Here is a 25964-nt window from a genome sequence, read left to right as displayed (position 1 = left end):
AGATCTTTCGATCACTTTGCTAATCATTAAATCATCTCTATTTGCAGGCATGACCAATGCCGAAGTATTAACCCAGGTGGAGCATGGATATCGCATGCCCATGCCACCGAACTGTGAACAGCGTTTGTATGAGATAATGCTGGAGTGCTGGCACAAGGATCCCATGCGCAGACCCACATTCGAGACCCTGCAATGGAAGCTGGAGGACTTCTACACATCCGACCAGAGCGACTACAAAGAAGCACAGGCTTACTGATAAATGCTTTATGCGCCCGCTGGCAAACGCAGCAGCTGCAATAAGGTGGCGCCAGGAGCTGCAGCAGCTGGCCAAGTGGAGCAAGGCAACTATGTCAAAACAAATGCATAAACGACGACTGCGCCAACCATCCCAACACGGACAATTCTTATTTAGTTACTTACTTCAGTTTTGCACAGATTTTCTACCGCATTATACAAAAGAGAAAATAACACAAAAAAAAAAACAAACAAAAAACAAATGCAAAAAAAACAGAACCCCTAAACTGCATGGGTTAAATGTATGTTTAGGTATCAATATAGGAATTACTTAAATGTTATTAATGTTTAAGCAAGCATATTTTAGTGTCTAAAGCAGTGTGCTAAGATGGAGGAGAAACGAGAGAAAAAAAACGTATGTGTAATAATTACTTGTATTTCAATTACAAACCGTTTTCTTTAAATACATGTATATCGCCAACAATTTGGAAATGATTTATGTTTATATAAATAACGTTTAATGCATACACATACAACAAAATACGTATATGTATATCGGATGTATTAAATTTCTGTTTACACAATTGCAATGATATGAAGTGCAAGTGTACCGATTATTTTTATATTTAAATTGCAAAACATTTTGTTTTGTTTCGTTCAATATACATTATTATATCGTATATTCAGTGGAATGCGATGAATCATTTAAATCATATATACATGCTAGTATGTATATACATCATAATATATAAATATACATATATATGAGAACGCATAAAGTCACAGTTTATATAGGATCTTCAAATATATATACATATATACATTTCTTTTAGTTAATAGCCATTTATAAACGATATTTAAATACATATACATATTTATGCTTTTAGTTAAAACATTACGTGTCTTACCTTATATATTCAAAAAGAAAAAAAACACACTCAACATAATCAACGACATATATGCTTTATCTTTATCGTGTATTCTTAAAAAACAAAGCAAAACAAAACAAAATGAAACAAAAACGACACACAAATACCAGAAAAGAAGTGCTAGCAAAAAGAAAAAAAAAGTAATACTAATGCAATGCAATAAAGTAAACTCCATATTATTAATGTTATGCATTTTAATTGTAATTTTTAACCATTAAATTATATATATTTAAAAATATAAACAGCATATACATTCATACATACAAAACCACATACACACACCCACACAAATCCATGTACATTTAGAACAAAAACATCAAAATAAAATTTATTATCGTAATTTATGAATCAAACCCGCATTAATTCGTCATTATTCGTTTTCCGCAAAGTTTTGATTATTTATCGATTTTAATTTGGTGAGTATTTCATTCATTTTTATTTCAGTGTCTTTATTTGTTGTTAATGTCAAGTGCAATATTGTTATTAACATAAATCCCAAAACTTATTATTATATACCACCCCATCTACGTACATCTATACCAATTGAAGGCTGATTTTATAATGCTAAACTTAGTCATAATTATGAGTTGTTCTTCTTATCAAGAATCCGTTTTCTTCTCTACTGGAAATTGCACAAATTGCTAATAATAATCAACGTGACTGTAATCGTTGTAAGAATTATGATAAAAGTAATAGAAACAAAGAATTTGTCTTTATCTGAATATTTGTGCATTTGTAATTAGATGAAAATTCATATAAAATATGTATGTAAACAAATTTAGATTATTCTTTTAAAGGCATTTAAATTTAACAAATTATACCATGTATAACGATTGCAAACAACAATAACAAACTCTATTAACACACAACACACTCCCCACACACTCTAATACATTTATGAACTCTAATATTTAAGAAAATAACAACATAATATGCAAAAATTTGACAATTCGATGATATAATAATAATAATAAAGCAAAGCATATACATATTTATATGTGCATGTATATATACACAAATGAACATATACGTCTTTTATATATACCATATACATATATAAGGCGATAGCTTTTGATCTTTGAAGCTGGAAGCCCCTAAGCATCCAAATATGGGCGTGTGAAGCCGAAAGTGGTCAAAAGTTGATTGAATTTGGTCAATACGAGTTTTACTTTTTTTGTCTTTCAGTTTTGCGATCAAAACAAAAAACAAACGCATTGAATAGCCCTGCCTAAAATGTCGTCTGATTGAATGTATGTTTGTAGTTGTCGTTGTTGTTGCTGTTGTTGTTGTTGCTGTCATTGTCATCGCCGTTGTTGTTGTCTGACTGATATGCGGCGCTCTTCCCCATGACATTGGGAGTGCCACCCTAAATGGCTGCAAGTGGGCAACAAACCAAAAGCAAAAACAAAAACAAAAACAAAAACAAAAACAATGCCAATTGATGACGATTCCGTTTCCAAACATTTTGTGGGTGAGTCAGTCGAGCAGAGCGGCGCACTCACTCAATTGTTTTTCATTTTTTATTTATTTACAGTCGCTGATTAATTCGGGCATAAACTAAAATACACACTGCCACTCACACTTGTGTCTGTGACTGTGGCTGTCGCTGTGCTTGATATTGGCTATAATGTTACCTTATAAGGTATTCGACTGCGACTTCGACTGCGACTGCGGCAACAGCTGTTTTTGGGGTGCTTGCTGCTTACAGCAATCGATCAACTTGCAAACGCCGGCTAAAAAGGGGCGTGGTGATTTCCGACACGTTCACTGATAAGCCAAGTACATACATACATACTTATGTATATACATGATGCACACCCAAAATATGTCCCGCATGTGTGCTGCACCAGAAATCGCAGTTAAACAAAACAAAAACAATGAAAATAAAATGAATTTGTTTATCATTCGACTTCCTGCGAATGTGAATGTGATTTCCCCTTATTTGTATTTTGTTGAAAAACAAAACATATTTGGTTTTCTTCTTAAAAGATTAGTAAGCAACATCTTATCGCCCCCATTGACCATTGTATCGTCATCACCATGATTCATTCGTATCTCGATTAATATTCATAAGAAAACTAGTTGATTTTTTTCAGTTCTTCATCGCTTTTTATTGGTTTCAAGCGGTTACAAATACTTTTTATCTTTTTTTTTCATTTCATTTTATGGTAATGTGTACTACAATATGTATGTAGGAATGTTTTGGGTAGGAATGATTAATGCCGAATATAAATATTAAATATTACCAATGTGCGTATGAACTCGTGAATTTCGATAGAACACAAAACTGGCTAATTGCTTATGTGTAATATGTATGTAGTATGTGGTAAATGGTATGTTTCTTTTCGTATAAAAATGTTACAAAAAAAATGTAGTTTATCTTTGTTTTGTCTCTTTGTTGTTGTTGTGGTTGTTGCGCCGCCAATGCATGTATCGATGCCTCTAACCCCGTCTTTTTGTCTTTGTTGTCTGCATCTCCCTCCATTCTAATGCGAAGGGCGAAACAATGGATGGTTTTTTCTCGGGGGTGAGGCGTAACACAGACAGGACACGCCCAACGTCAGCGGCTGCTTAGAAACATTTGCGATGAACAATAGATGGGCCGGACTCATCGTATTCCTGCTTCGAGATCCACATCTGTTGGAAGGTGGAGAGCGAGGCCAAAATGGAGCCACCGATCCATACGGAGTACTTGCGCTCTGGTGGTGCCACAATCTTGATCTTCATGGTGGACGGAGCCAAGGCTGTGATCTCCTTCTGCATGCGATCAGCGATGCCCGGGTACATGGTGGTGCCACCAGACAGCACAGTGTTGGCATACAAATCCTTACGGATATCGACATCACACTTCATGATCGAATTGTAGGTGGTCTCGTGAATGCCACAGGCCTCCATGCCCAGGAATGAAGGCTGGAACAGCGACTCGGGGCAACGGAAACGTTCGTTGCCAATGGTAATGACCTGTCCATCGGGCAACTCGTACGATTTCTCCAGCGATGAGCTGGAGGCGGCGGTTGCCATCTCTTGCTCAAAGTCGAGTGCCACATAGCACAGTTTCTCCTTGATGTCACGCACAATTTCACGCTCGGCTGTGGTGGTGAATGAGTAGCCACGCTCGGTCAAGATCTTCATCAAATAGTCGGTCAAATCACGACCAGCCAAATCCAAACGCAAGATAGCGTGTGGCAAGGCGTAACCCTCATATATGGGCACAGTGTGAGTGACACCATCACCAGAGTCCAAAACAATACCAGTGGTACGACCAGAGGCGTACAGTGAAAGCACAGCCTGAATGGCCACGTACATGGCTGGTGTGTTGAAGGTTTCGAACATGATTTGAGTCATCTTCTCACGGTTGGCCTTGGGATTCAAGGGGGCCTCGGTCAACAGGACGGGATGTTCCTCGGGAGCCACACGCAGCTCGTTGTAGAAAGTGTGATGCCAGATCTTCTCCATATCATCCCAGTTGGTCACAATGCCGTGCTCAATAGGGTATTTCAGCGTCAGGATACCACGCTTGGACTGTGCCTCATCGCCGACATACGAGTCCTTCTGACCCATGCCAACCATCACGCCCTGATGGCGAGGACGACCAACAATTGATGGAAATACGGCGCGTGGTGCGTCATCACCGGCGAAGCCGGCTTTGCACATGCCGGAACCGTTATCGACAACCAAAGCGGCAACTTCTTCGTCACACATGATGCTGTAGATTGATTTGAGTTACTGCAATTGGAGAAAAAAAGACACGCCGAATATGTACACTTAAATCGACAAATCCACAAAACTCAGACAACCGCTAACTACTGACTGCTGTCTGCTGACTACTGACTACTGACTGCAACAACTACGAAGTGCTATTGCTATACCCAGACTTGAAAGCCGCGTACAACGCACACGCACAAAGAAAGACTCAATTATTACCTTTTAAGGAAATATAAGAGACGAATGAAGTTTTTTCAGATTCTCTGAATTTACCGCTGCGCAAACTTTGCACAATGACTGACGCTTCACAATTGAACCGACGCCTACTTATTTCAAAAGTGGTTGAATTTTGACTAGTAGAGATAGAGATATATCGATGGCACTATCGATGTTTTTAAATTTTTTTACATATCGATTTGCAACGGCAAATATCGGTGTTACAAATTATTGAATTCTTTATAACTGAACATATTATTACTTAATACTTTTGTTTGTTATAAAAATGGCTTTATTTAAAGTAAGGGTAAGCGAAATTTGTAGTATATCGGTTTTAATAGGGAAATATACCAAAATGTAAAAATGCCACCTGGTTACACTTTTTGGCATTCATTGGTATATTTCTCAAATGCGTGTAAATAGGCGCGTCATTTCAAACACAAGTTATTTTTCCGCCCTTTTCCAAAAATCTAGACTCTTTCAAGAACTTTTTTTTGTGTAACATCCTTGGGTTCTCATTGGACATAACAGACTTTTGTTGAAAGAAAATTTTTTTCCGACAAATACAAAATTAAAATCACATCAGCATTAACAAGATGACGTTGCCACTCTTCTAAAAATTAATCATTGATCGATAACAGATAAGACAGCAAGTGTGAAACAGCTGCTCAAGCCACCGAACAAAACGCTGTTTGTTTTTAATTATTCATAATAACCTGTGCAATTATTAGTGTTTTACCATATAATTAAGAGTTATTTCCTTTGGCTTCCGATATAAGCTAACAAACATCGCTCATCTCTAGTCTTACACCAAAACCATATCACCTACTTCCACCCACAAGACAAAGCGGCATTGTGACTTTGTACATTTGGTGTTAATAATATGGTTGACATAAATCTTGAATGTGTGGCGTTGATTGAGCCGCGATCATCGACATCCACGGAACAACAGCAGCAGCAGTATCTCGAAGCGGCGCGCATTCTGCTAGTGCTGTTAGAAAATGTACTGAGCCAGCCAAATAACCTTAAGTTTCGCACGATTCGACTAGAGAACAAAGCGATCAAGGAGAAACTTCTGTCGTTGTCGGGTAGCGAACGATTGCTAGCCGCAATTGGATTCAAACGCACGGCAGCCTCCAATGAATACACATTGCCCAGTGAGGTACCGCTGCAACATATACAAAAGTACCGGGACGAACTGCGTAAGCGGCGGGAGGCGTGGCTTAACGGCGCAGCGCCAAAGAGTAAGTAAAACTGGATTTTATATATGCAATTGTAATTTATTCACTTTCCATTGTGCAGGCCCGCTTAATAATCATGCAAAACCCGTGTCAACAACACAGCCAGAAATGCCAGGTGTATGTGCAACGCCTTTGTTCATAAAACCTTCAGTGCCCTATCAGCAACGCATACGGTTTCCACGGGTCCTGGTAGGTACATTCTCTTAAATATCGAATTGCATGCTAATACGGAATTCCTCTACCAGCGCACTGCCAACCGATTTCTACAATCCTTGGAGCTGTATAGCGATGCAGTTATGCAGTATGAGGATAAGGCGCTGCTGGCCAGCGGCCTCAGCCTGATTCCCGTCGATACGCTGACCTCCAATGCCAACGAGAAGCTCGTTGGTATGCAAGAAATGATTGCGTCTGGTCAGTGTCAGGAGAAGGAACCTTGTTTTCGAGATCTGTTGCTGGTGGAGCTGGTCAATTGGTTCAAAACCGAATTCTTCGAGTGGGTCAACACAATACCATGTAAGGTATGTGGCAGTGAGGACGGCAAATTGCGTCGCACCCAGACCGAAGGTGATGTGCGCGTAGAGATTACTGTTTGCTGTGGTCAGGAGACAAAGTTCTATCGCTACAACGACATATCGCAGCTTTTGGTGACTCGCAAGGGACGCTGCGGTGAATTTGCCAATTGTTTCACATTCCTCTGTCGATGCCTGGACTACGATGCCCGTCTAGTGCACTCGCACTTCGATCACGTGTGGACCGAGGTATATTCGGAGACGCAATTGCGTTGGCTTCACGTTGACCCATCGGACAATGTGGTGGACTCGCCGCTAATGTATCAGCATGGCTGGAAACGTAATATCGATTATGTTTTTGCTTACTCACGGGACGATGCCCAGGATGTGACTTGGCGCTACACTAATAATCATAAGCAAATCCTGCAAATACGCAAGCTGTGCTCGGAAAAAGAGCTTATCAATGCATTGAATGACATTCGAGGAAAACGCCAGCAATTTGTGAGTGATGAACGCAAAAAATTCCTAAGTCAGCGGAATTTATTCGAGGTCATTGAGATGACCCTGGAGCGGTAAGCATTTGAAAACAGTGTACTAATTTATTGTTAAAATGTTTTTATTCTATAATTCTTGAAATTGCGCAGCACGCCGACTGAGAACGAGCTGAAAGGCAGGAGCTCTGGCAGTTTGACGTGGCGACAGTCGCGTGGCGAAAACTCATTCAGCAATGTGAGTCACACTGCTTGTTAATTGATATTGTCTATATGACGAGACGATTTGTGCATTTATTTAATTGCAGATTTTTGTATTTACCCCCAACGACAACGAACTGGAAAAGCGTCAATTTAATTTACGCTACTGTTGTTCCAGTGATACATACGAACGATTTATCAAAGGTTTGCGGCGCAATAATTACCAAGTGTATCTAATCTAATCGCAGTTTATGACCGATCACTTTCTTTTTTTTAGATGGAAGTAGGGTGAATATACTCGAAACTTACAAGACTTGGCAGAGCGCGCAATTCGCCTCAAAGAACATATTTCGCAAAGTGGAACACGATTGGAAGGTCACATATTTGGCCAGATTAGGTAGATTTGCACTTAGATTACTCTCTTATCCACATACTAATTATAACCAAATATATTTACAGAGGATACGGACAGCGCTGAAATAATATGGAAATTCGATTTGAGTAAATCAAATCTGAGAGTAAAACAATACAATTTGATTTTTGAGACAAAAACCTTTGGCGAAGGGAAAATTGATGTTAGCATTGAAACAAGTAACGGAAACAAAAATATTGAAAACTCAAATCAATTCCAAATTGTGGCCAAATTAAGTGGTGGGGTGTCTTGGCAACACTCACAGCTCTTCAGACAAGCCTTGAACTCAAGGGAGTATCCTTTTGAACTTCACGTTGTGCTGCACTAGCGATATATCCAAAAAAAAACATGATATCCTACAGAACAATTCCAAATGCATTGTAAGTGTAAATAAGACAACCATATATACTATATACATATATATATATTTATATACAATGTACAAAGTTTCAATGAAACATTAACGACTATGTACGTCCAAAGTACGCAGGATAATAAAGTCACAAAATGAAGACAAAACTTGCCAGTCAAAAATAAAACTATCGACTTAAAAAGTTATTCTTCAAGTGTGTGCAATAAAATATAAAAAAAATCAATTGAAATATTATTTCACTTTTAACTTAAAGTAGAGTGTACAAGCTGGTCGGAATAGAATATAGGACTCAATTGTAACATGATTAAATATAAGAACTAAATTACAATTCACTATTGACTAATTCGAACCATTGTCTCATGGCCTCGCTTAGGACAAGCGGCAGTTGGTTTAGATCCCGCACAATCACGTAGTATGGAAAAGGAAAACTGTCTAGATATGAGTTAATATTAACCGAACCATCCTTGTTCACTTCCACGTGTTGTATATCAAGAATGGAATTCTGAAAAATAGCACACGATTAAAACCGCCTCCAACTCAACTAAGAGATTCTATGTACATACCTTATTATCTGGATTATCGATGATAATGTAGACGAGGAAGATACGTTGCAAGCGAGCCAATTTGATGGCGTTTTTCACCTTTTGGTTACCCTCGCTAAATATGTTGCGCCCGTCGCTCAGTACGAGTAGCAGATTCTCAAATAGACCGTTATCGCCACCAAGTCCGCTCTCCTCGATATTGACGGTGCGTATAAAATCGAGTAGACCAGCTATCTTCGTTTTATCCTGATCAAAATTGAGGGCACTGACCAAACGCGGTCCATCAAACTGTTCGGTGTGATTTAGAATGATTTTGGGCGCTTCTCCAAAGGAAATGATGCTTAGCCGACCACTTTCGAGCAGCGTCAGTGCTTGTGACACCAATGAGATAGCCTCTAGTGTGAGTGTCTTGGAATTGTTGTGATGCATCGACTTTGAATCGTCAATGGCAATGGTAATCTTATAGTCGCGCTGTGCCGGCTTCGTGCGACGTAACCAGATCTTGTCTTTGCGGAATTGTGATGCAATATATGGTATAATCTTCTTCATATTAATGCGACGTCCCGTTCGATAATCGCCCTTGAGTCGTGTGCATTTCGTTGGCTCTAAGATAAGACGCAACTGTTCGCACAGCTCGCGAGCGTTCTGGGTCATGCGATTCGATATACTCGACCAACTCTCGTAATCCTCGTGCTGCGGCAGGGTGGCACTGGCACTGGTCAACTGTTGTTGATACATTTGACGCAGCTCGATTTGTTCGGCTGTGCTCAGATCCTGTGCATTTGTGCTCTTATCCAGCAGAAGCTCAGTGTTGCTGTGCGCTGTGGTCTCGGCACTCCGTGGTACTGTCATTGTAGGCACCACTTCACCCTCAATTTCCATTTGCTCGGGTGGTGTTTCGAGGCGTTCCTTTGATTGTTCCGTCTTGGAAGGTTTGTCCGACTTCTGATCTGTCTTTTCAGAACTCAGTTGTTCAAGTTGTGGGTCTTCTTCTGGATTAACTGCAGGTTCGTCCTCTTCCATAAGCTGATCGGCGTTTTCGGCATCTGCATTTTCGTCATCCTTCTGCTCCTCATCCTCTTGGTGTTTGATTTGCTTTGATTGCTCCTCTGTTGCATTGTCTAATGTGGTTTTATCGCTGTTCTTCGGCTCCTTCACATGCTGATATTCCTCGGCTTCTGCATCCTGTTCCGCTTGATCCTCTTTTTCGCCCTCGTTCTGCTTGGACTCCTTCAGCTGATCAATCGTTTTCAGCTGCTTGAGTTTGTTTTTCTCGGCTTCACCTGTATGGAGAAAAAGATATTAGAGATTTGTCTGTTTAAGAATACATTCATTGACTAATTACCTAGTGAGCGTTCTTCATTAGTGCGTCCTTGTTTACGTTTCTCCTGAGTTTCCTTTTCATTCTTTCGATCCTCCTGGGAAACAGTTTCCTTGGTCTCAGCCACACCTTGGTGACCTCCATCGTTTGTCTAAAATTTAGGTAATTACAGTTTGAATTTGTTGCTTTTAATATGTGCAAATAAGTAATATCGAAACTTACATCATTTTCAGCCTGTCCAACGCCATCCTTCTCTTCACCAGTTTCCTGCTCGTCCATCTTCTGTTCCTGTTTAACATCTTCTTCCTGCTGCTGCTGCACCTGATCCGCTGAGCTGTTTTGCTCCGTATCCGGAACAGATTGCACATTTTCTTCTTTGCTAGACTTATCCTTTGACTGCGTGTGCTCCTCCGGTTTCTCTTCGCGAGTTTCTGGCTCAGCAGGTGCATCATCTGGCTTCTCTTCTTCCTCCTTATCGAGCTCGCCGCGAGTTTGAGTTTCTGGCTCCTCGTTTTCTTTCTCCTCTTCAGCAGCGGCGTCTTCATCTTCTGCTTCGTCTTTGCCGGTTTGCGTTTTGTCCTTTTCTGTCGATGTTTCCTCTGCCTCCGAGTCGCTGTCATCAGATTGTGGCTGATCTTCTTTGGTCTCTTCCTCCGCAGCATCTTCCTCTGCCTCTTCGGCTGGCTGCATGTTCTCTTTCATTGCATCAATATCAAATGGATTCTCATCGTTCGCCTGTTCGTCTTCATTGTCATGACCCTCGTCCACATTGTTCATATCGCCTAGATCCATTTCTTCAGGTTCTGGCGGCTCTTCCAATTCATTGTGCATGGCATTCGTTTGTTCTTCATCGAGCTCTGGTTCCTTCATGTCATCAATATCCTTGGCTTGCTCTTTGCGTTTATCTTCACCACTTGGTTCGTTTGTGGCATCCAATCCATCCTTCTCATGCTCGTCCTTGCCATCCTCTTTGGCCGCATCGTTTTTGGTGTCCAGATCGTTGTGCTCATCCTTCTCATCCTTGGTGCCTTTTCCCTGATCCTCTTCATTCATGTCAGGTTCCTCTTCTTCCTCTTCAGGTTTCTCCTCGTCATCGCCCCAGATCTGTTCGTCCAACTTCTCGGCACCATCTTCTGTTTCACCCATCTCTTTGTTGAGCTCGTCCTCCTCTTCGGACTCCCCACTGTCATCCTCCTCTGGCTTGTCCACGTCCTGCATTTTGGCGTCAAAATCTTCGCTCATATCGATACCCTTCTCCTCCTTGCAGTCGGGCTCTTCCTTATCGCCCTCATCCTTGCGATCCTCTGGCCGTTTTGCATCGTCCAGTTGATCCTCGGACTCAATCTTATCGGATGCATCGTTCTCGCCAGTGCCATCTTCCAGACCAAAGCCTTCGCCATTCTTTGACTCCTGTTTGGCTTGACCTTCCTCGTCCTGCATTAGATCCGGTGGCACACAGAAACCCTTGCTGCCAATCTCAACGAATGCGGTCAGCATAATGGACAGCATCTTGGCGGAGATCTTGTGGGTGCCGAGCTGCTGTAACAGCATGTAATCAGCCAGTAATTGATACTGCTCCAGTACGGGCAACAATGCCACAGCGCGGCGCAAACAAAGCAGCTTCTCCGCGCTGGGATCGGCATGCTTCAGCACCAGCAGCACATTCGAGAGCTTTTGTAGAGTGCGTGGCATACTCAGCAGTTCCCAATCCGCATCCAGTTGGCCAGTCAAATGTTGCTTCAGATGCTGCTCCTTCAGTTCGGTGCCATTTTCCGATTCGTTTTCCTTGTCAGGCTGTTGGCCATGTTCCTTGTAGATCTTTTGCAGTGCCAAGAGGACTGCATGCGCAATGTTTGCAAGCTCGGCATCCACATTAGTCAGCTCAATGGGCTCTCCCTCAGTGGCTGACGGCGCTGCAGTGCTATCCAATGTGGTTAGCAGTGTGAGCAGTGGTTGAGCCAACGGCAAGTGCTCCTCATGTTTATCCTCTAGCTGCACCAACACTTGATTAATGTTGTCAATGATTTTCTGGTAACTGTGCTGATAATGCTGCAATTTGATGCTGTCCAGGAAGTCTGTACTCGCACGCTCCAGCTCCTGCAACAGCATTTGGCTGCTACGTAGGACTTGACTGCAAAGTTCGAAAAGTTCAGGCAAACGCAGCGACTGACGTTGAAGCAACAAACTATTTTCACTGCTCTCCTGACCGGGTGCACAATGGAGTAGCAATTGCCATTGGCGCAGTACATACTGGATTTGACAGAGCTTATGCTTCAGCTGGACGCATTCATCCGCATTGCGGGCAAAACTCAACTGAACAGCTGTCGCCTGCTCTGGCAACACAATATCTGCTACTTGTCGAAGCTTTTCCAAGGAATTCCGCAGCTCATGCAATTGTCTTGTTGAACTGGACAGCTGCTCTCGCTGCTGCTGCACCAGGAGGAACATATCAACAGCGAAACCCTTGATACGCTCGATATTTGGGGGACCCAACTCCGACAGAGGAGTGAGCATAATGTTCTGCAGCAGCTTTAGTTTAAACACGCTCTTCATGTAGTACAGATCCAGCTGCTGGTTGAGCTGTCGCCAATTGCCATGGAGTGAGGGCAGCATGGCTTTGATGCTGAATGGCGGCAGCTGGAAGTTCTCGAATTCGTTGCGCAGCGACAGCTCCATGAGACCAGTCTTGTAGTTGAGGCCCAGGCGTGAGAGCAGCTTGAAGAGATCGATTAATGCCTTGCGTTTCTGCTGCAAGATCTGCTTGGCCTGCAGCTTCTGTTGTGGCCGTTCCTTGCTGCGATCCACGTTGAGGTTGCGCAGATGCTCACAACGCTCTAGCTGCTGATCCACCAGCTCATCCAGCTCAGCAATCAACGGACCAAAACCAGTGTTTGCGAGAGTTTCCCGCACAATGGTGCGAGCGGTGCCAAAATGTTTGCCCAACTTTTGCAAGATTGACGCATTTTCCTCACCCAGATCCTGAGCATTGTACTTTTGACGCAACTGCTCGCTGGCCACAAAGTGTTTGCTGTCCGTTAGATAAGGCATAGGTTTATTTTTAGTCGACTTGCTCTTGTCCAAGCTGTAGTCCTTGACGGTGGCGTCCTTCGGTTGGAAAACATCACTGATCTTCTGCTCGAGCTGCAGACGATGTTCCTTAAGGAACTTGTTCAAATTGCGGTGCACAGTGGCCACATTGTTGCGCATGCTAAAGTAACTCAGATCCTTGTTGTAGCTCTGGATCTTCACGAACTCTCGCAGCTTCTTCTCGATGGGCGAGCGACGCGTCTTCACGGTTTCAGCCACCTCGTTTGCGAACTGTGCAAAATACAATTGTAGATTGTGCAACGCTGCAATCAGCGGTTGAATTTGTGCCTCCTCTTGCTTTCCGCCGCGCTCCCGATTGTGTAGATACATCTCGAAACCGTGCAACAGCTGAAGACGCACATGGAAGTCGCCATAGCTGGAAGCCTCCACAAACTGTCGCAGTGTGCGTATCAACTCGGGCAACTCGGCTCCAGTTTGCAGCAGATTGTAGATGAAGAACCAATAGCGATATGCTTGTAGCTCCACTTGTTGCCCCGTCTGATTGAGACAGTTGCGCCAATGTTGCAACTCCAGTTTCGTCCAGCGCTGTACAAACTCAGCGACCTCAATCTCCTCCGCCACCAGATTGTTGTTCTTGTGAGCCACCTCGTTCCAGAGTGACAATTTCTGACGCAGCAGCTGGAAGCCAGTGTTGAAGCGACCCACACTGGCATTGGCGGGCAGCTTGCGGATGCGTCCAATGACCAGTTTAATGTCCGCGAGACCAGCGTGCTCGGGATATAGTTCAAGTTGCTCCAGCACACGCTTCTCTATGCGCTCCATGACTCCCATGCAGCCGCCGACCTCTGAGATATTCGAGTCCTTGTAATAGTCGTAACTGCGATTTGCCTGAATGTCCTCCAGCTCAATGTCCTTCAGCTGACGCTGCTGTAACGCCAAGGCAAAGGCCAAACCATTGTATATGGTGCTATCCAGTTGAGGACTCAACGCTGTCTTGTAGTGTCCATGCAACTGAGCAAAGACCTGAAGACGCGCCTGATAGGGTGAAATTAATTGGAGCTCTGAGCGATGGGATTGCTGTTCTTGATCCTTGTAGTTGACTGGCGTATGGCTGCTCATCACTTCAATGAAATTGCGCACTAGGAACACGTAATCCTGTTCGTTCACAATCTCTGCCAGCTTAGCTTTGGTGTTGGCTTTCTTATCCAGTTTTAGAACCTGCTCTAACGTTGGTTGATCGACGAATTCAGCAAAGTCCTCGTCCAAATGAGTCGGGAAGTTCTCTTCAATTTCTTGAAGTTCCACCACCTCATCGTCTTCAATGCCACCAATTGTTTTAGTCTTGTAGAGACTTTCTTCCTCGGCACGCTTATCATTGCGACGCTTCTCCTCCAACTGCCAGGTCTGATTGCAGATGCTCAATGCATCGTCGTAGGCAACAAAGATCGTCTCATCAATGGTTGAGGCAATGGTGATGAAGTTCCGCAACTCGCTGAGTTTTGCCTTGAGCAGGCGGAAGTACTCGTGCTCGCAGTGCGGCAACTTGGCCAGCAATCCGTAGACATGACTATTCCTAATGGCCAATGGACGCTGCGAGGGGAACTGCACAATCTGACTGATGGTATGCTCCAATCTCTGTGCTTCACTTGAGCTACCCGCCACCAAGAGACGAGAGAAGAGCACCTTTAGTTGCTCGAGGCCGAAACGCATTTGATTCACAGCACATTTAATGGGCAGCACAAAGTCCTGATAGTAGGCAGCGTAACGGGCGAGCGTGTGATGCACAAAACGTTGAGCATTTGCCAGCCACAGTTCCAGTTTGTTGAGCAGCTCGGCGCCGCTTTTTAGCTGCGCTGCATCCGCCAACTGTGGACCCATAAAGTGAGACCAATTTTCTCGGATGGATGTGATTATTTTGTGCAACGCATTGCAGTCGCAATTTGACTTGAGGAAGTGCGTCAGATCCTGCACAAGTGAAGCATAGAGACACTGTTCTGGACGCAGCGCCAGTTTTTGATTGAGTTGCTGTTGTTGCTGTCGGGCCAAGAGCAACTGCTGCTGCAACTGCTCATAGATTTGCTGGCCAAAGTGTTTGTACTTCATGATGATCTTCATGAAGTCGTAGGCAGTGCTCAAATGACTAAGGCAATCAATGTCCTCAGCTATGTACAGATTCTTCAGTCTGTTCTTTTCCACAGGATCGATTAGGGGCGCATGTGTGAGCACACTCAACTCCAAGGCGCCAATCAGCGTGGTTGCCAGTGCAGCATCAAAGACGCTGTTCAAAGACTGCTGAGTGTCAAATTGCAACTGCTGCAGCAACAGTTTCAGGTCTGTGATGCAGCTCTCAAAGCCAACGTCAGTCTGCTGCAGCTGCTGTTGGCTTTTCTTAATGTATTCCAATTCCTGGAGCAGTTGACTGGCGTTCTGCTGCGCCAACTGTTTATTGTTCAGCTCTGGACTGTGACGACGACTCACAAGCTCCGCATTCTGCCAGAGCAATTGACGCGTCTCTTGCAATGACTGTCGCCAAGGCTGCAGATCGCTAAGTGGCACCGACAGCAGTTGGCCATTTGACTGGCAAATCAAGGCGAGCAACGCATTGGTCAATGGCGGACCTTGATAGTTATAGCGACTTGAGAGCTCCGTCTCCGTTGGCGTCTGGGCGCAATCGATGCGTGTGGCAATATTCTCCAGTTGATAGCTTTGTAGTGCATTCAAATACTGACGTTGATAGCTTCGCAATGACCTGTAGCAGCTGCTGCCATTAAGTTGCTCCTGCAGTTGCTCAAAATCAGCCTGTTGTAGTTGCTTGGCCGCTGACAAGATCTTGCCATGAGTTGAACTATTAAGAGTATTTAGACATCTCCAGAGCTGGCTATTGAGTGTAATTATTTGCTCGCTGTAGTCTCGATTCAATTGCTCATCAAAGTCAGCGTTGAGGGATCGGCTAAGCACGCGATCCATGAAATATTCACGCAATGCTGGCACCAACATCTGATACAGCTGCAGCTGCTTGACGTCTAGGTCAACGACGTGCTCATCGCTCGGCTCCAGCTTGCCTCCAGACAATGTAAGCTGGAGCTGCGTCATGTCTATGCCCACCTCCAAAAGCGTTTCTGGTTCACTGTCCTGTTTGTCCTTTAGTTCAGTTTGTAATTGCAGCAGCTGCGTTTTCAATTCATTCTCGTTCAGGCTGGAAGTCAGCTCAAACTGCTTGAGCTTGAAACTCTCAGTGTGTGCTCGTTGGAAAGCACGCCATTTGTGGGCATCATCGGACTGCAGAACCAACCACTTCTGCAACCAGAGTTTGCTGTCCATGCCACCATATTGCGGCACCACATTCAGTAGCTGATTCAGCTGCTCCGTTTGCTCAAACAGTGCAATCTGAAATAGATTAAGGATTAATAATTGAAGGAATTAGAAGAAATACAATGAACTCGTTTCACTCACCTGCTGTTCTAGGTAGTAAGGTTGGAATTGTGTAAACTGCTTGGCATACAATTTGCTGGCAGCATTGATTGGTCGCTTCGTCTGCTGAACGTAGTTGCTCAATTTCTCCAGACTGAGACGCAGCGATTTGTGAACTTTCAGGAATTCAGGCCAAGCCTTTAGAATGCCTGCGAGCAGATGTTTCTCCAACCACTTGAAGTGCAGCACCAGTTTGTGCATCAATGGAATATGCAATTCGTTGTTTTGCAGCAATAACTGCTGCGATGTGGCCAACAAACGATTAAACCAATGGAATTTGTTCAAGAACTTTGCATAATGCGACAGCTCGAACTTAGCAGAGCTCAAATGCTGCTGCAGTGCTTCAAGCAGTGCATCGAGGAAAGTCGAGAGGTTGAGTAAAAATTCGTTACTGTATTTGTCGGTGATTTGGTCTTTCAGCAATGCCTGGGAATACTGTAAGGCATCCAGCTGCTGTAATTTGGTTACTGGTCGTCTGGGAATCTTCTCGAGCAGCAGTTGCGCCCACAAAGCTGTACTCAGCGCCAATGCGTTGTCATCGGCAGCATTGCCAGGTTGCTGCGTTGTTGCATAGTCACGCAGTCGTGGAAATAGTCTTCTATGCCAGGGTAGATCAGTCAACGATAGATGGAAGCGTTGTCCTTGCAAGCGCAAGCAATCAAAGAGACTCGAGGACAATTGCTGCAGTTCAGGTTGCTCCGAGAGCAATTGGTGTATGTAAAGATGTCTCAATTGCAGATCTCCAAAGGTGCTAGCCTCATACAGCATGTATAGGAAAAAGCGACGTAGCTGCTCCAGATTCAGTTGATCCAAGTTTAGCGATTCCATGCGCTGGAAGAGCGATACCAACTGCTCCTTGGGCACCTCGTCTTTGTTCGTTGTTTGTAACAGTAGCTTCAACGTTGCCGCTTGCAGTTTGATAAGTGTCAATTCGTTAAGATCATCCGTGCAAAGTATGACATCACTAAGATAATCGTCCTGCTGCACTGCATCGGTCTCTTCTTTGCCGTAAGCTTCCGTTTGTGTTAGCACCACATCGCGCAGTTTGTTCTGATAGTAAGACAGGCCAAAGCCCATTAAATCCATGTTAGCTGCATACACATAAACTTCCATGGCGGCCACGTAGATGGCTCGTTTCAACTCGTATCCAATGTGCTTGTAGGCAGCGCTAAGGAACGCAAACTGCGTCAGATGTGAGATGGTATATGCATTGAACTCTGTGAGCTGAGTGATCTGACGATGAATGCTCAACATGCAGTTAATGGCTGCAATTTGATGCACGCCTTGACCGTGGACAATCGCACGCATATCATCAATGCTGTAGGCATCCTTGGCCACGGATAGGGACAGTTCTACACATCGATTGCGCATGGCACGCGACAATTCACCATTCTTGGGGTCCACTGTGAGAAAGGCGCGGAAGTTGGGAGATTTTCGCACCACCTCGGCGCTATCCTGGGCATTGATACCCTTCTCCGCGATCAGTAGACTGCCATTGGGCTCGAAGACCGGATTTAGACGATCCAGCACTGCTGAAGAGCATAGATTCACATGCTCCAACAATATATATTGACCGCATTTTAACGATGTCACAATACGTGAATCAACCCACTCGAAGGAGCCGCCAGTGTTGAGGGAATCAGTTGACTTGAGGTACGACTGGAGTAGGGAGAGTTGGGATTTATTCTGTGGCAACTGCTGGAACAAAGCAATGCGACATTGTTGTGGCGTTTCCAGCAACTTGTTGATGATCTCGTCAAGTGCCGTCAGACGCTGTTCAAATAATTGCAGCTCCTCTGCTACGCTTTGTTGCTGTGAGTCTGCACATACAAATAAAATTAACAGTAGCAATTTAAGGATTATCAAAGCAGTTACTCACCTGTGGTAGGTCGCACCAGTTGATTATATTTACTCCAAGTGCGCCACAGTTGCTCCACAAACTTTGACTCCTTCTGCAGTAGAAAAGCCTTTTGCACAACGCCAAACACCAATGCCTGCACATTTTTGTAAATCTCCTCCAGATGACGATTGAGATCAATCTGAGAAGCAAATAATTTATTAGCTAGTCAAAGTTAATAGTCAAAAATTGAACATACCTGTTGAAAACTGCCCGTAACAGAATCATCGATGTTATCCGAATTGCAGACACGATTTGAGAGCACACACAGGGCATCAATCAACTTGGTCTTGCCACTGTCTGTGGCACCGCAAAGCAGCAGAGGCTTCTCCATATGCACCGTCTCCACAATTTGCTTGAGCAACTGTCGCTGTGTGGACAAAAGAAGCGGCGCCTTCTCCTGACGTTGAGCTGCACCCAAAGCCACTTGCTCACGTTGCAAAACAACATCATTAAGATACACCTTGTCCGCTGTCCAATAGAGCGCCACATCCTCAGCAATGGCATTCAACTGCTCAGCATCGCAATTGAAAACGCTGGCAAAGATGTTCCTAATGTACAGTTTGTCTTGGTCACAACGCATGCGCTGATAGTAAACCAGTTGCATGCGCTCGTAGAGAGTGAGTAAAAAGTCCTTAAAGGCCACTTGGAACGTAGTTGATTCGGTTAACATTAGGTAGCCAGTCTCAGGATTGTGTAGCAGATCACACCATCGCAGAATGTCACGCAAATTGAACTCGTAGGGACCGCCCTTGTAGCCAAATTCCATGGTGGCCACACCACGATCCAGTTGCTCCGAGAAGCGCACCAGACGAGCAGCCAAATCGAAGCTAACTTCACCAGCAACTTCTGCTGTAGATTGTTTGCTGTAGAGCTCAAAGAGATTGCCCTTGGGCAGTTGTTCCGATTCCAAAAGAGCGCCAAAGTGTTTGCTAAGTTGTTCAAAGTAATTCGCATACTTGATATTCACCACATGCAGCAGATCCTCGGTGCTCAGCTTGCGCAGATAAACCTTGTTGAAGCGATTGAGGAATGATTGTGGCAATCCTTTGCGCCCGCCGCCCTGTTTCAAGGGATTCTGACAGGCAAAGATGCGCGTTGAAGCCGTTAACTGGAAACTCTTATTAAGCTCTGGGATGTAGACTTCGCCACGATGATCGAGCACCGCATTGAGACCCTCCAGCACCGATTGTGGTGCCAGATTCAGTTCATCGAGTAGTATCCAAGTGTTTGGCGCCTTCAGGGCAGCCAGCAACGGTCCATCGCGCCACACAAAGCTGCCAAGCTGACTTTGTGCCTCAACACGTTCCAGCAGATTATCTTCAGCGGGCAGATCGGTGCCGAAGAGATCGGCTAGATCTGTGTGCTCGCAAAGATTGATGCGCACAATCTGGTAGCCAATTGCATGCGCTATGCTCTCCACAATCGAGGTCTTGCCCACTCCAGGTGGTCCCTCTAGTAACACCGGTTTCTGCAGCGAGAGAGCAGACAACAGACGGAATAGATTCTGTTTGGTAGTCGGTGCATCGAAGAGGAAATCCGCATTGGCCGGCGTTAAGCGTTCTCTATTGACATCAATGAAAAATGGACGTATACCAAAGCTGCGTTCATCGAGTTCCACTTGCTGGCCACGTTTCTGGGTCACGTGTGACAGCTCAAAGTGTTCGTCGAGTATCTCTCCCGCCTTTTTGATGGCATACTCAATGATCGTATCCTTGAGTGCCTCGATTTGTGTCTGTGACTCATGCGGCAGCATCTCCAGCGCATCCAGGAAGATGGTCTCCAGTCCAAAGATGGCCTGCTCCGCAAATGTGAGCTGCGCATTGCTCACCATATAGTTGGCCCATGCCAATATGTCGCGCACAGAAAACTTGAACTTCTCGTTGGAGTCGCGTATGAACAGCACAATTTCTACCAAATACTCGGCTATTTTGTGCGTGTTCTTCAAGGAGCTGCTATTGGATTCACCACGATGCATGCAATTGTACGCAATCTCGATGAGATCCGCCTTGTTGTCCGAGGGCACACACCAAACTTCAGTGAAGCGATTCCTCAGCGCTGGCGACAATTCCTTCTTGCCGAAGTCACCGCCTGGATTCATAGTGGCCAGAAACTGGAAGCCCACCTTTGCCTGAACCACAAAGTCCTTGTTAATATTGTTAGCTTCATTTTGCACTATATCCTCCTCTACAACGCCGCCCTTCTCGGCCAGAAGCACACTACGCTCTGGCTCCAATATGCAATTAAGACGTTCGAGCACTGAATCCTCGGCGAGGGAGATTTCATCGGCCATAAAGTAGGAACCCTCCTGCATGGCATAGATGAGCGGTCCATCAGCCCATTCAAAAAGTTTCTGGGTTTGATTCTCCTGGCTGCGACAGGGACGCAATCCGCCCAAGAAATCCGCTCCCTCCGTGTGCATGTGGCAATTAAGAATACGCAGCTGCACATTCGCAATGCTTGCGAGCAGTTGGCAGACTGTAGTCTTGCCACAACCAGTTGGACCCACCAGCAACACTGGTTCATCGAACTGCAACGCCTTGGCCGTCAGCACCGCCATCCGGGTCATGTTGCGAGTCCACACAATATCGCCGCGTTGTTTGAAATTCCTTATGGCCGCAAGGATGTCGCGACTCACAGCAGAGCTCTCGCGCTTGCTGTGAATGTCAAAGAGCAGTTCCAGATCGACACGCTTCTTGAAGTTGCCGTACAACGTCTTCTCAATGAGCTCCAGCTCTTCCGATGTGCGTACTTTAGCCGAGAGAACCAGGTAGCCTTCCTCGATTAAATGCTGATTCCAATCGTACTTCGTATCCAGCTGCAGTGACTTATCCGCTAGCGTATACCGATTGCCCCAACGGAAGAGATCACGCAGCGTAAACACTTGTTTGGAAGTGTTCTTGCGATGCTGCTGTAACTGTGTCATGCACTGCACCATCTTGCGCGCATAGGAAGCGGGAATAAGGCAACGCTTCTCCAATATGGTCTCAAGCTCGGCACGCGGTATATCCGCAAAGTGCAGCTCAATGAAACGGTTCTTGAAGGCACGCGACAGCGTCTTCCTGCCACCATAAAGTCCTGGGGGATTCTGTGTGGCAAAGAGCATGAAATTGGGATGCGCCTTGACCAGCGTTTGAGTTTCGGCAATATACAGCTCGCGATTATCATCGAGCACACGATTCAAAGCCTCCAGGATATCCGTCGAGGCCAAGTTCAGTTCATCCAAAATGATCCAATAACCATGGCGCATTGCCTGCACCAAGACACCTTCGCGGAAGCTCAACTTGCCGGTCACATCGGCGGCATAGGTGCCAATATACTCCTGCAGATCGGTGTGCTCGTGATTGTTGATGCGTAGACAACGATTGCCACTCCTCCGGGCCACATAGTCAATTAAACTGGTCTTGCCCGCACTTGTGGGTCCCTGCAGCAGAATGGGTAGCTTTCCAATCGAAATGATACGCGCCAAATCCTGTAGATTCTTCTTGACGCTGTCCGTCAGAATGTAGTGCTCGCATGACTGCACCTCAAGACCGCCTTCCTGTATCCAGTAGCCTTCAAATTGAAGGTAATTCTCACCCAGCTGTGGCAGTGAATGATTTAACACAACTTTAGCATTGTGCAGCAGTGCATCTCGAATGAGCAGCAGCACAATTTGATGTGATTCAGGATCCAGTTGAGTGAGGAAACTCAAACAGAAGCTCTCGTACAGATTACGCTCAATGGAACCGCATAAATTCCGAGCGCAAATCCTCAAGCTGCGACAGAGTGTACGAAGAGAGTAAACTGGACGGTTGCCGAGGCCATCGTTGAGCTGGAGCTCAGAGAGACGCCGCAGATTTTTGTATAGCTGGACAATGCTGTGCACAGCTTTGCGTTGTATGCCCGAATTGGCTAGATAGTCGCCCACGAGAAGACTCAGATCCGCATCTGTAGTCAGTTCGTCCACGAAGAATTCGGTAAAACGATTGCGTATACCAACAGGCAAATCCTTTTTGCCAATATCTGTGTTGGGATTCATGCAGGCGAATATACGAAAGTCGGGATGTCGCTTCACCGGCATAAAGTCGCCACGTTCCAGCAAAACCACCGATCCCTCTGGTTCTAAAATGGTGGACAAACACTCTAGTGTCTCTGCGGAAGCCAAATTGATCTCGTCCAGCAGCACCCAATCGCCGTTACTGATGCTATTGACCAGGGAGCCGGGTATGAAGGCAAACGATATATTAATGCTCTTGTCGAGCTGCGTCTGCAACCGTTGCAGCTTCTCACGCAGCGTTTGCCAGCGTGGCAGCAATGGATTGTGCTTGTGCTCTGCCTTGGTAAACATACCATTGCACACGTTGAGCATGGTGCGTATGATGACGCTGTGGCGTCCACTGTTGAAATGCTTGGCAAAGATCAGCAGAAACTGTTGATTCTTTTCCGCATTGAAAGTTTCACTGAACAGATGCTCAAACTCGTAGCGCAATGGAGCAAGCACATAGTTCAGTTCTACAGGTTTAAAGCCACCAACGAGATCAGAAACATCCGATTGATTGTTCATGTTGATGGCCACAAGTTTGTGCTCCGTACGCTCCGCCAAATACTGTACCGATGACGTCTTGCCCACACCAGTCTCTCCCACCAGCAGCACTGGCTCCGAGTGGCTGACACATACGGCAATACGTTCCAGAATGCAGCTGGCTAGCCGCGTAAAGGAGAACGTCGCTCTCTTAGCCTGGAACTTGGGTATAGCTCTCTTAGTCTCCGTAGTTAGCTTCTGTCGTTTTGTTGCACTTTGCTGACCATTGATTTCCTCTTCCTCGAGCTTTGCCGGCAATGATGCACGTCCAATTTTAAAGAATTCTTTGCCGAATTCTACATCCGGTTTGTAGTCATTGGCAAAGTGCTCGCATCGTGATCTTATAATGCCCAGCTTAGCACCAATATTTGTGATCAACGCTGTTTTCTCCTTGCTATTCGGCAAGTACGAACAAAACACATCGACGGCATTTTGGAAGACAAAGTAAGCACATTCGGAGCTCGTCACGGAGAACTGAGCATTCGCACGTTGACACAGTTTAACAAGATCACGCGTGGATACCAGACGTCCGGAGTTCGGCATGGAAGACAGGGTCACCTGCTCGAATGGCAATGCTACATAGTTTTCAGTGGTGTCGGCCTTGTCATTGCTCTCCTGCTGGCGCAAATTATCAGCTGATGTGTGATCGCCACTGGAGAAGGTCAGAAACACATCGACAATGCGATTGGCAACAGTTGCCAGTTTGGAATAGTTGGTGCTCACAACTTTGCACAGTTCATTGCGAGAAAGTGGCAGAATGTTGATGGTATACAAGTATTTCTCCAGCAAAGAGTAAAGAGACTTTTGACTCGAGTTGCTTGACGATTTATTGGTGCTGTTAAGAGACAAAATCATATAGTTTATTTAATTAATAATGATAGGTGTCTCAACTTACCGCACCGTGACAAACAGCTGAAAGCCTGGCTCAATCTTGACGCAATCCCTAAAGCCAGGCACGCTCAGGGAATTCCGTTCCAGCAGACTGCTTAATATCGTATAAGTGTCCTGTGTGGCTGCATCCAGATCCTCCAATAGCAGCCAATAGCCATGCATAACAGCCTGTGAAAAATAGTCCATAAATGAGGAAATACATTCAAGAGCGTTAACATGCCACACTTATTTACCTGAGTCAACACTCCGGGCAACCAAACAAATTCGCCGGGCACATCTGTACAACGATATTGACCCAATAGCATTTTACTGTCAGTCTGATCACCCAACTGTATACGTAAGAATCCATTTCTTTTGGCAAGAGCATCGCCATCCTCCAATACCATTAAATCTTCCAATGGTTGCTCATCGGCTTTTCTCTTGCCGCTTACATTTTTCGGTGCTTTCGGTTTCTTTTTCGGCTTCAGTAATTCATCCTCTTCCTGCGCCTCACGCAATGCTTTATCACGCATTTCAAACTCTTTGGGCTTGGGACAAATGCGCCCAGTCTTACGTGCCAAGTACTCAATTAGAGTAGTCTTGCCGCATCCAACGGGGCCAGAAAGACAAATGGGTTTTGCCGCGGCCACTCCCAGCGCAATACTGCGAAGATTGACAATGGTTGAGTCGACTTTTACGATACGATCGTAACAGCCATCAGTCTCGACATAGAAATTCTGATTCTCCTTGTTGAAGATGGGCATCAGGACGCCTTCGATATTGGTTACGCTCTGATGCGCCTTCTCCAGCTTTATGGTCAGCTGTTGTTCCGCCAAATCAGGTAAATATTCACATTCCGGGCACGTGGCGGCCAGGCGCTGTTGCTCTTCAAACTTCAGCTGTATCTTGGCTGGAATTTGTGTATTCAGTTGATACAACTGTGTGGCTGTCATATCCGTTAGCATGGCCATGATGTGATTGCAGTAAAGGGTTGTCAGTTGACAGTCAAAGTCATGTTGCGAGTAATTAGCAAGAAACTGTGACCAGTCCCAGAGTTCTCTGTAGTAGACGACATCACTCTTTAACAATTGGAAGCAGCACTGCACGATTTCTATCACTGATTTGTCTTCTTTTACGGCTGCAGCACCATTTGCTTGTGACTTCTTTGCCTTTTTACTTGGGTTCTGACTAACCAGATTCTCTTCAAACGGCGCTGGCTTGTTGCGAAAGTAGCTCTTTGAAAATCTAAGCGAGATGTGGAAGTCGTAAATTATTTGCAGACTTACCGAGTACCGTAACTTACCTCTTTGCATCCATGGACAGATGCAACAACTTGGCCAACGCAATTGCCTCCAATCTATATTGCTGCACGTGCTCAGCTGGATCACATTGCAGCGACATCGTAAGCAGGAGCAACAATTGCTCCTCAAAACTAGTGGCAATGGGCACGGTGTAGTCAGAGACCGTCAACTGTTGGCTGAGACTGCCGAACAGTCGCTCCACATCTTGTTCTACATAGCGCTTGAATTTACAAGGTATATAATGAATATATTATCTTTACTTCATTTAGCATGTTTTGATAAAACGTGCTCACTTACTTTCTTCTTGAGAAACTTTTGCAAACTTAAGACAAACACATCCTCTTGAGGCTGACTGGCGGTTAGTTGTAATAACTGTTGCGCACTGCGCCGCAGCTTGTTGACATTCACGTCCATAACGTTGATTTTAAGTGCATTAATATTAAAATTCAACGCACTGTAATTTCGAACGACGTATCAACAATGCGAATTTTTAAAACACGTGCAGTGCAGTTGCCCGGTTGAAGTGTGACCGCACTTGTAGAACCTAAAAATTACATTAATATTTATTTTCAATATGTATGCAACAGTTTGTTTACAATTTCGTTGTGAATGTTTAGACAAGTGAAGAAGAAAAATATA

General features: G+C 44.9%; 4 protein-coding genes across 10 annotated transcripts in view; 2 read left to right on the top strand and 2 right to left on the bottom strand.

Annotated features, from left to right (window-relative positions):
* LOC133839946 (uncharacterized) overlaps positions 1 to 3841 on the top strand; it is a 48719-nt gene extending 44878 nt beyond the window's left edge. For 5 of the 7 annotated variants that reach the window (XR_009894157.1, XR_009894156.1, XR_009894154.1 and 2 more), the window contains 2 exons: positions 48 to 2634; positions 2698 to 3841. Coding sequence is in view for 1 of the 7 variants with exons in the window: in XM_062271600.1 (XP_062127584.1) it covers positions 48 to 256 (209 nt within the window). In the remaining 6 variants the exon portion in view is untranslated. Of the gene's footprint in view, positions 1 to 47 lie in introns of all 7 variants that reach the window. The other 2 variants (XR_009894153.1, XM_062271600.1) reach the window with 2 other exon arrangements.
* Positions 3250 to 5245, bottom strand: LOC133839951 (actin-42A). The gene is made up of 2 exons (XM_062271608.1): positions 5088 to 5245; positions 3250 to 4889 (listed from the first exon to the last, which is right to left on the bottom strand). Exon 2 carries the CDS (start codon positions 4863 to 4865, stop codon positions 3735 to 3737), a length of 1131 nt encoding a protein of 376 aa, XP_062127592.1. The 5' UTR covers positions 4866 to 4889; positions 5088 to 5245; the 3' UTR covers positions 3250 to 3734.
* A 479-nt stretch (positions 5246 to 5724) lies between these two features.
* LOC133839948 (peptide-N(4)-(N-acetyl-beta-glucosaminyl)asparagine amidase) lies at positions 5725 to 9097 on the top strand. The gene is made up of 7 exons (XM_062271604.1): positions 5725 to 6328; positions 6387 to 6514; positions 6571 to 7406; positions 7479 to 7563; positions 7634 to 7730; positions 7804 to 7923; positions 7986 to 9097. The coding sequence occupies exons 1-7, from the start codon at positions 5968 to 5970 to the stop codon at positions 8264 to 8266; spliced, it is 1908 nt and encodes a 635-aa protein (XP_062127588.1). The 5' UTR covers positions 5725 to 5967; the 3' UTR covers positions 8267 to 9097.
* LOC133839945 (midasin) lies at positions 8247 to 25831 on the bottom strand. Its single transcript, XM_062271599.1, has 11 exons — positions 25623 to 25831; positions 25328 to 25545; positions 24279 to 25269; positions 24050 to 24213; positions 18790 to 23989; positions 18573 to 18732; positions 16676 to 18513; positions 10397 to 16609; positions 10199 to 10325; positions 8875 to 10136; positions 8247 to 8813 (listed from the first exon to the last, which is right to left on the bottom strand). The coding sequence occupies exons 1-11, from the start codon at positions 25737 to 25739 to the stop codon at positions 8634 to 8636; spliced, it is 16470 nt and encodes a 5489-aa protein (XP_062127583.1). The 5' UTR covers positions 25740 to 25831; the 3' UTR covers positions 8247 to 8633.
* Between the last annotated feature and the right edge of the window lie 133 nt (positions 25832 to 25964).

The sequence above is a fragment of the Drosophila sulfurigaster genome, chromosome 3 (genome assembly GCF_023558435.1).
Source record: "Drosophila sulfurigaster albostrigata strain 15112-1811.04 chromosome 3, ASM2355843v2, whole genome shotgun sequence".
NCBI classification, from domain to species: Eukaryota; Metazoa; Arthropoda; class Insecta; order Diptera; family Drosophilidae; genus Drosophila; species Drosophila sulfurigaster.
The sequence above is the reverse complement of the archived record's forward strand: the minus strand, read 5'-3'. Positions and strand labels throughout refer to the sequence as shown.

Coding starts and splice junctions, on each gene's coding strand:
- LOC133839951 (XM_062271608.1), bottom strand. CDS start 4,865: ATGTGTGACGAAGAAGTTGCCGCTTTGGTTGTCGATAACGGTTCCGGC.
- LOC133839948 (XM_062271604.1), top strand. CDS start 5,968: ATGGTTGACATAAATCTTGAATGTGTGGCGTTGATTGAGCCGCGATCA. Junction 6,329..6,386: donor TAACGGCGCAGCGCCAAAGA/GTAAGTAAAACT, acceptor TCCATTGTGCAG/GCCCGCTTAATAATCATGCA. Junction 7,407..7,478: donor ATTGAGATGACCCTGGAGCG/GTAAGCATTTGA, acceptor GAAATTGCGCAG/CACGCCGACTGAGAACGAGC.
- LOC133839945 (XM_062271599.1), bottom strand. CDS start 25,739: ATGGACGTGAATGTCAACAAGCTGCGGCGCAGTGCGCAACAGTTATTA. Junction 24,214..24,278: donor TGCCCGGAGTGTTGACTCAG/GTAAATAAGTGT, acceptor TATTTTTCACAG/GCTGTTATGCATGGCTATTG. Junction 23,990..24,049: donor CAGCTGTTTGTCACGGTGCG/GTAAGTTGAGAC, acceptor GTCTCTTAACAG/CACCAATAAATCGTCAAGCA.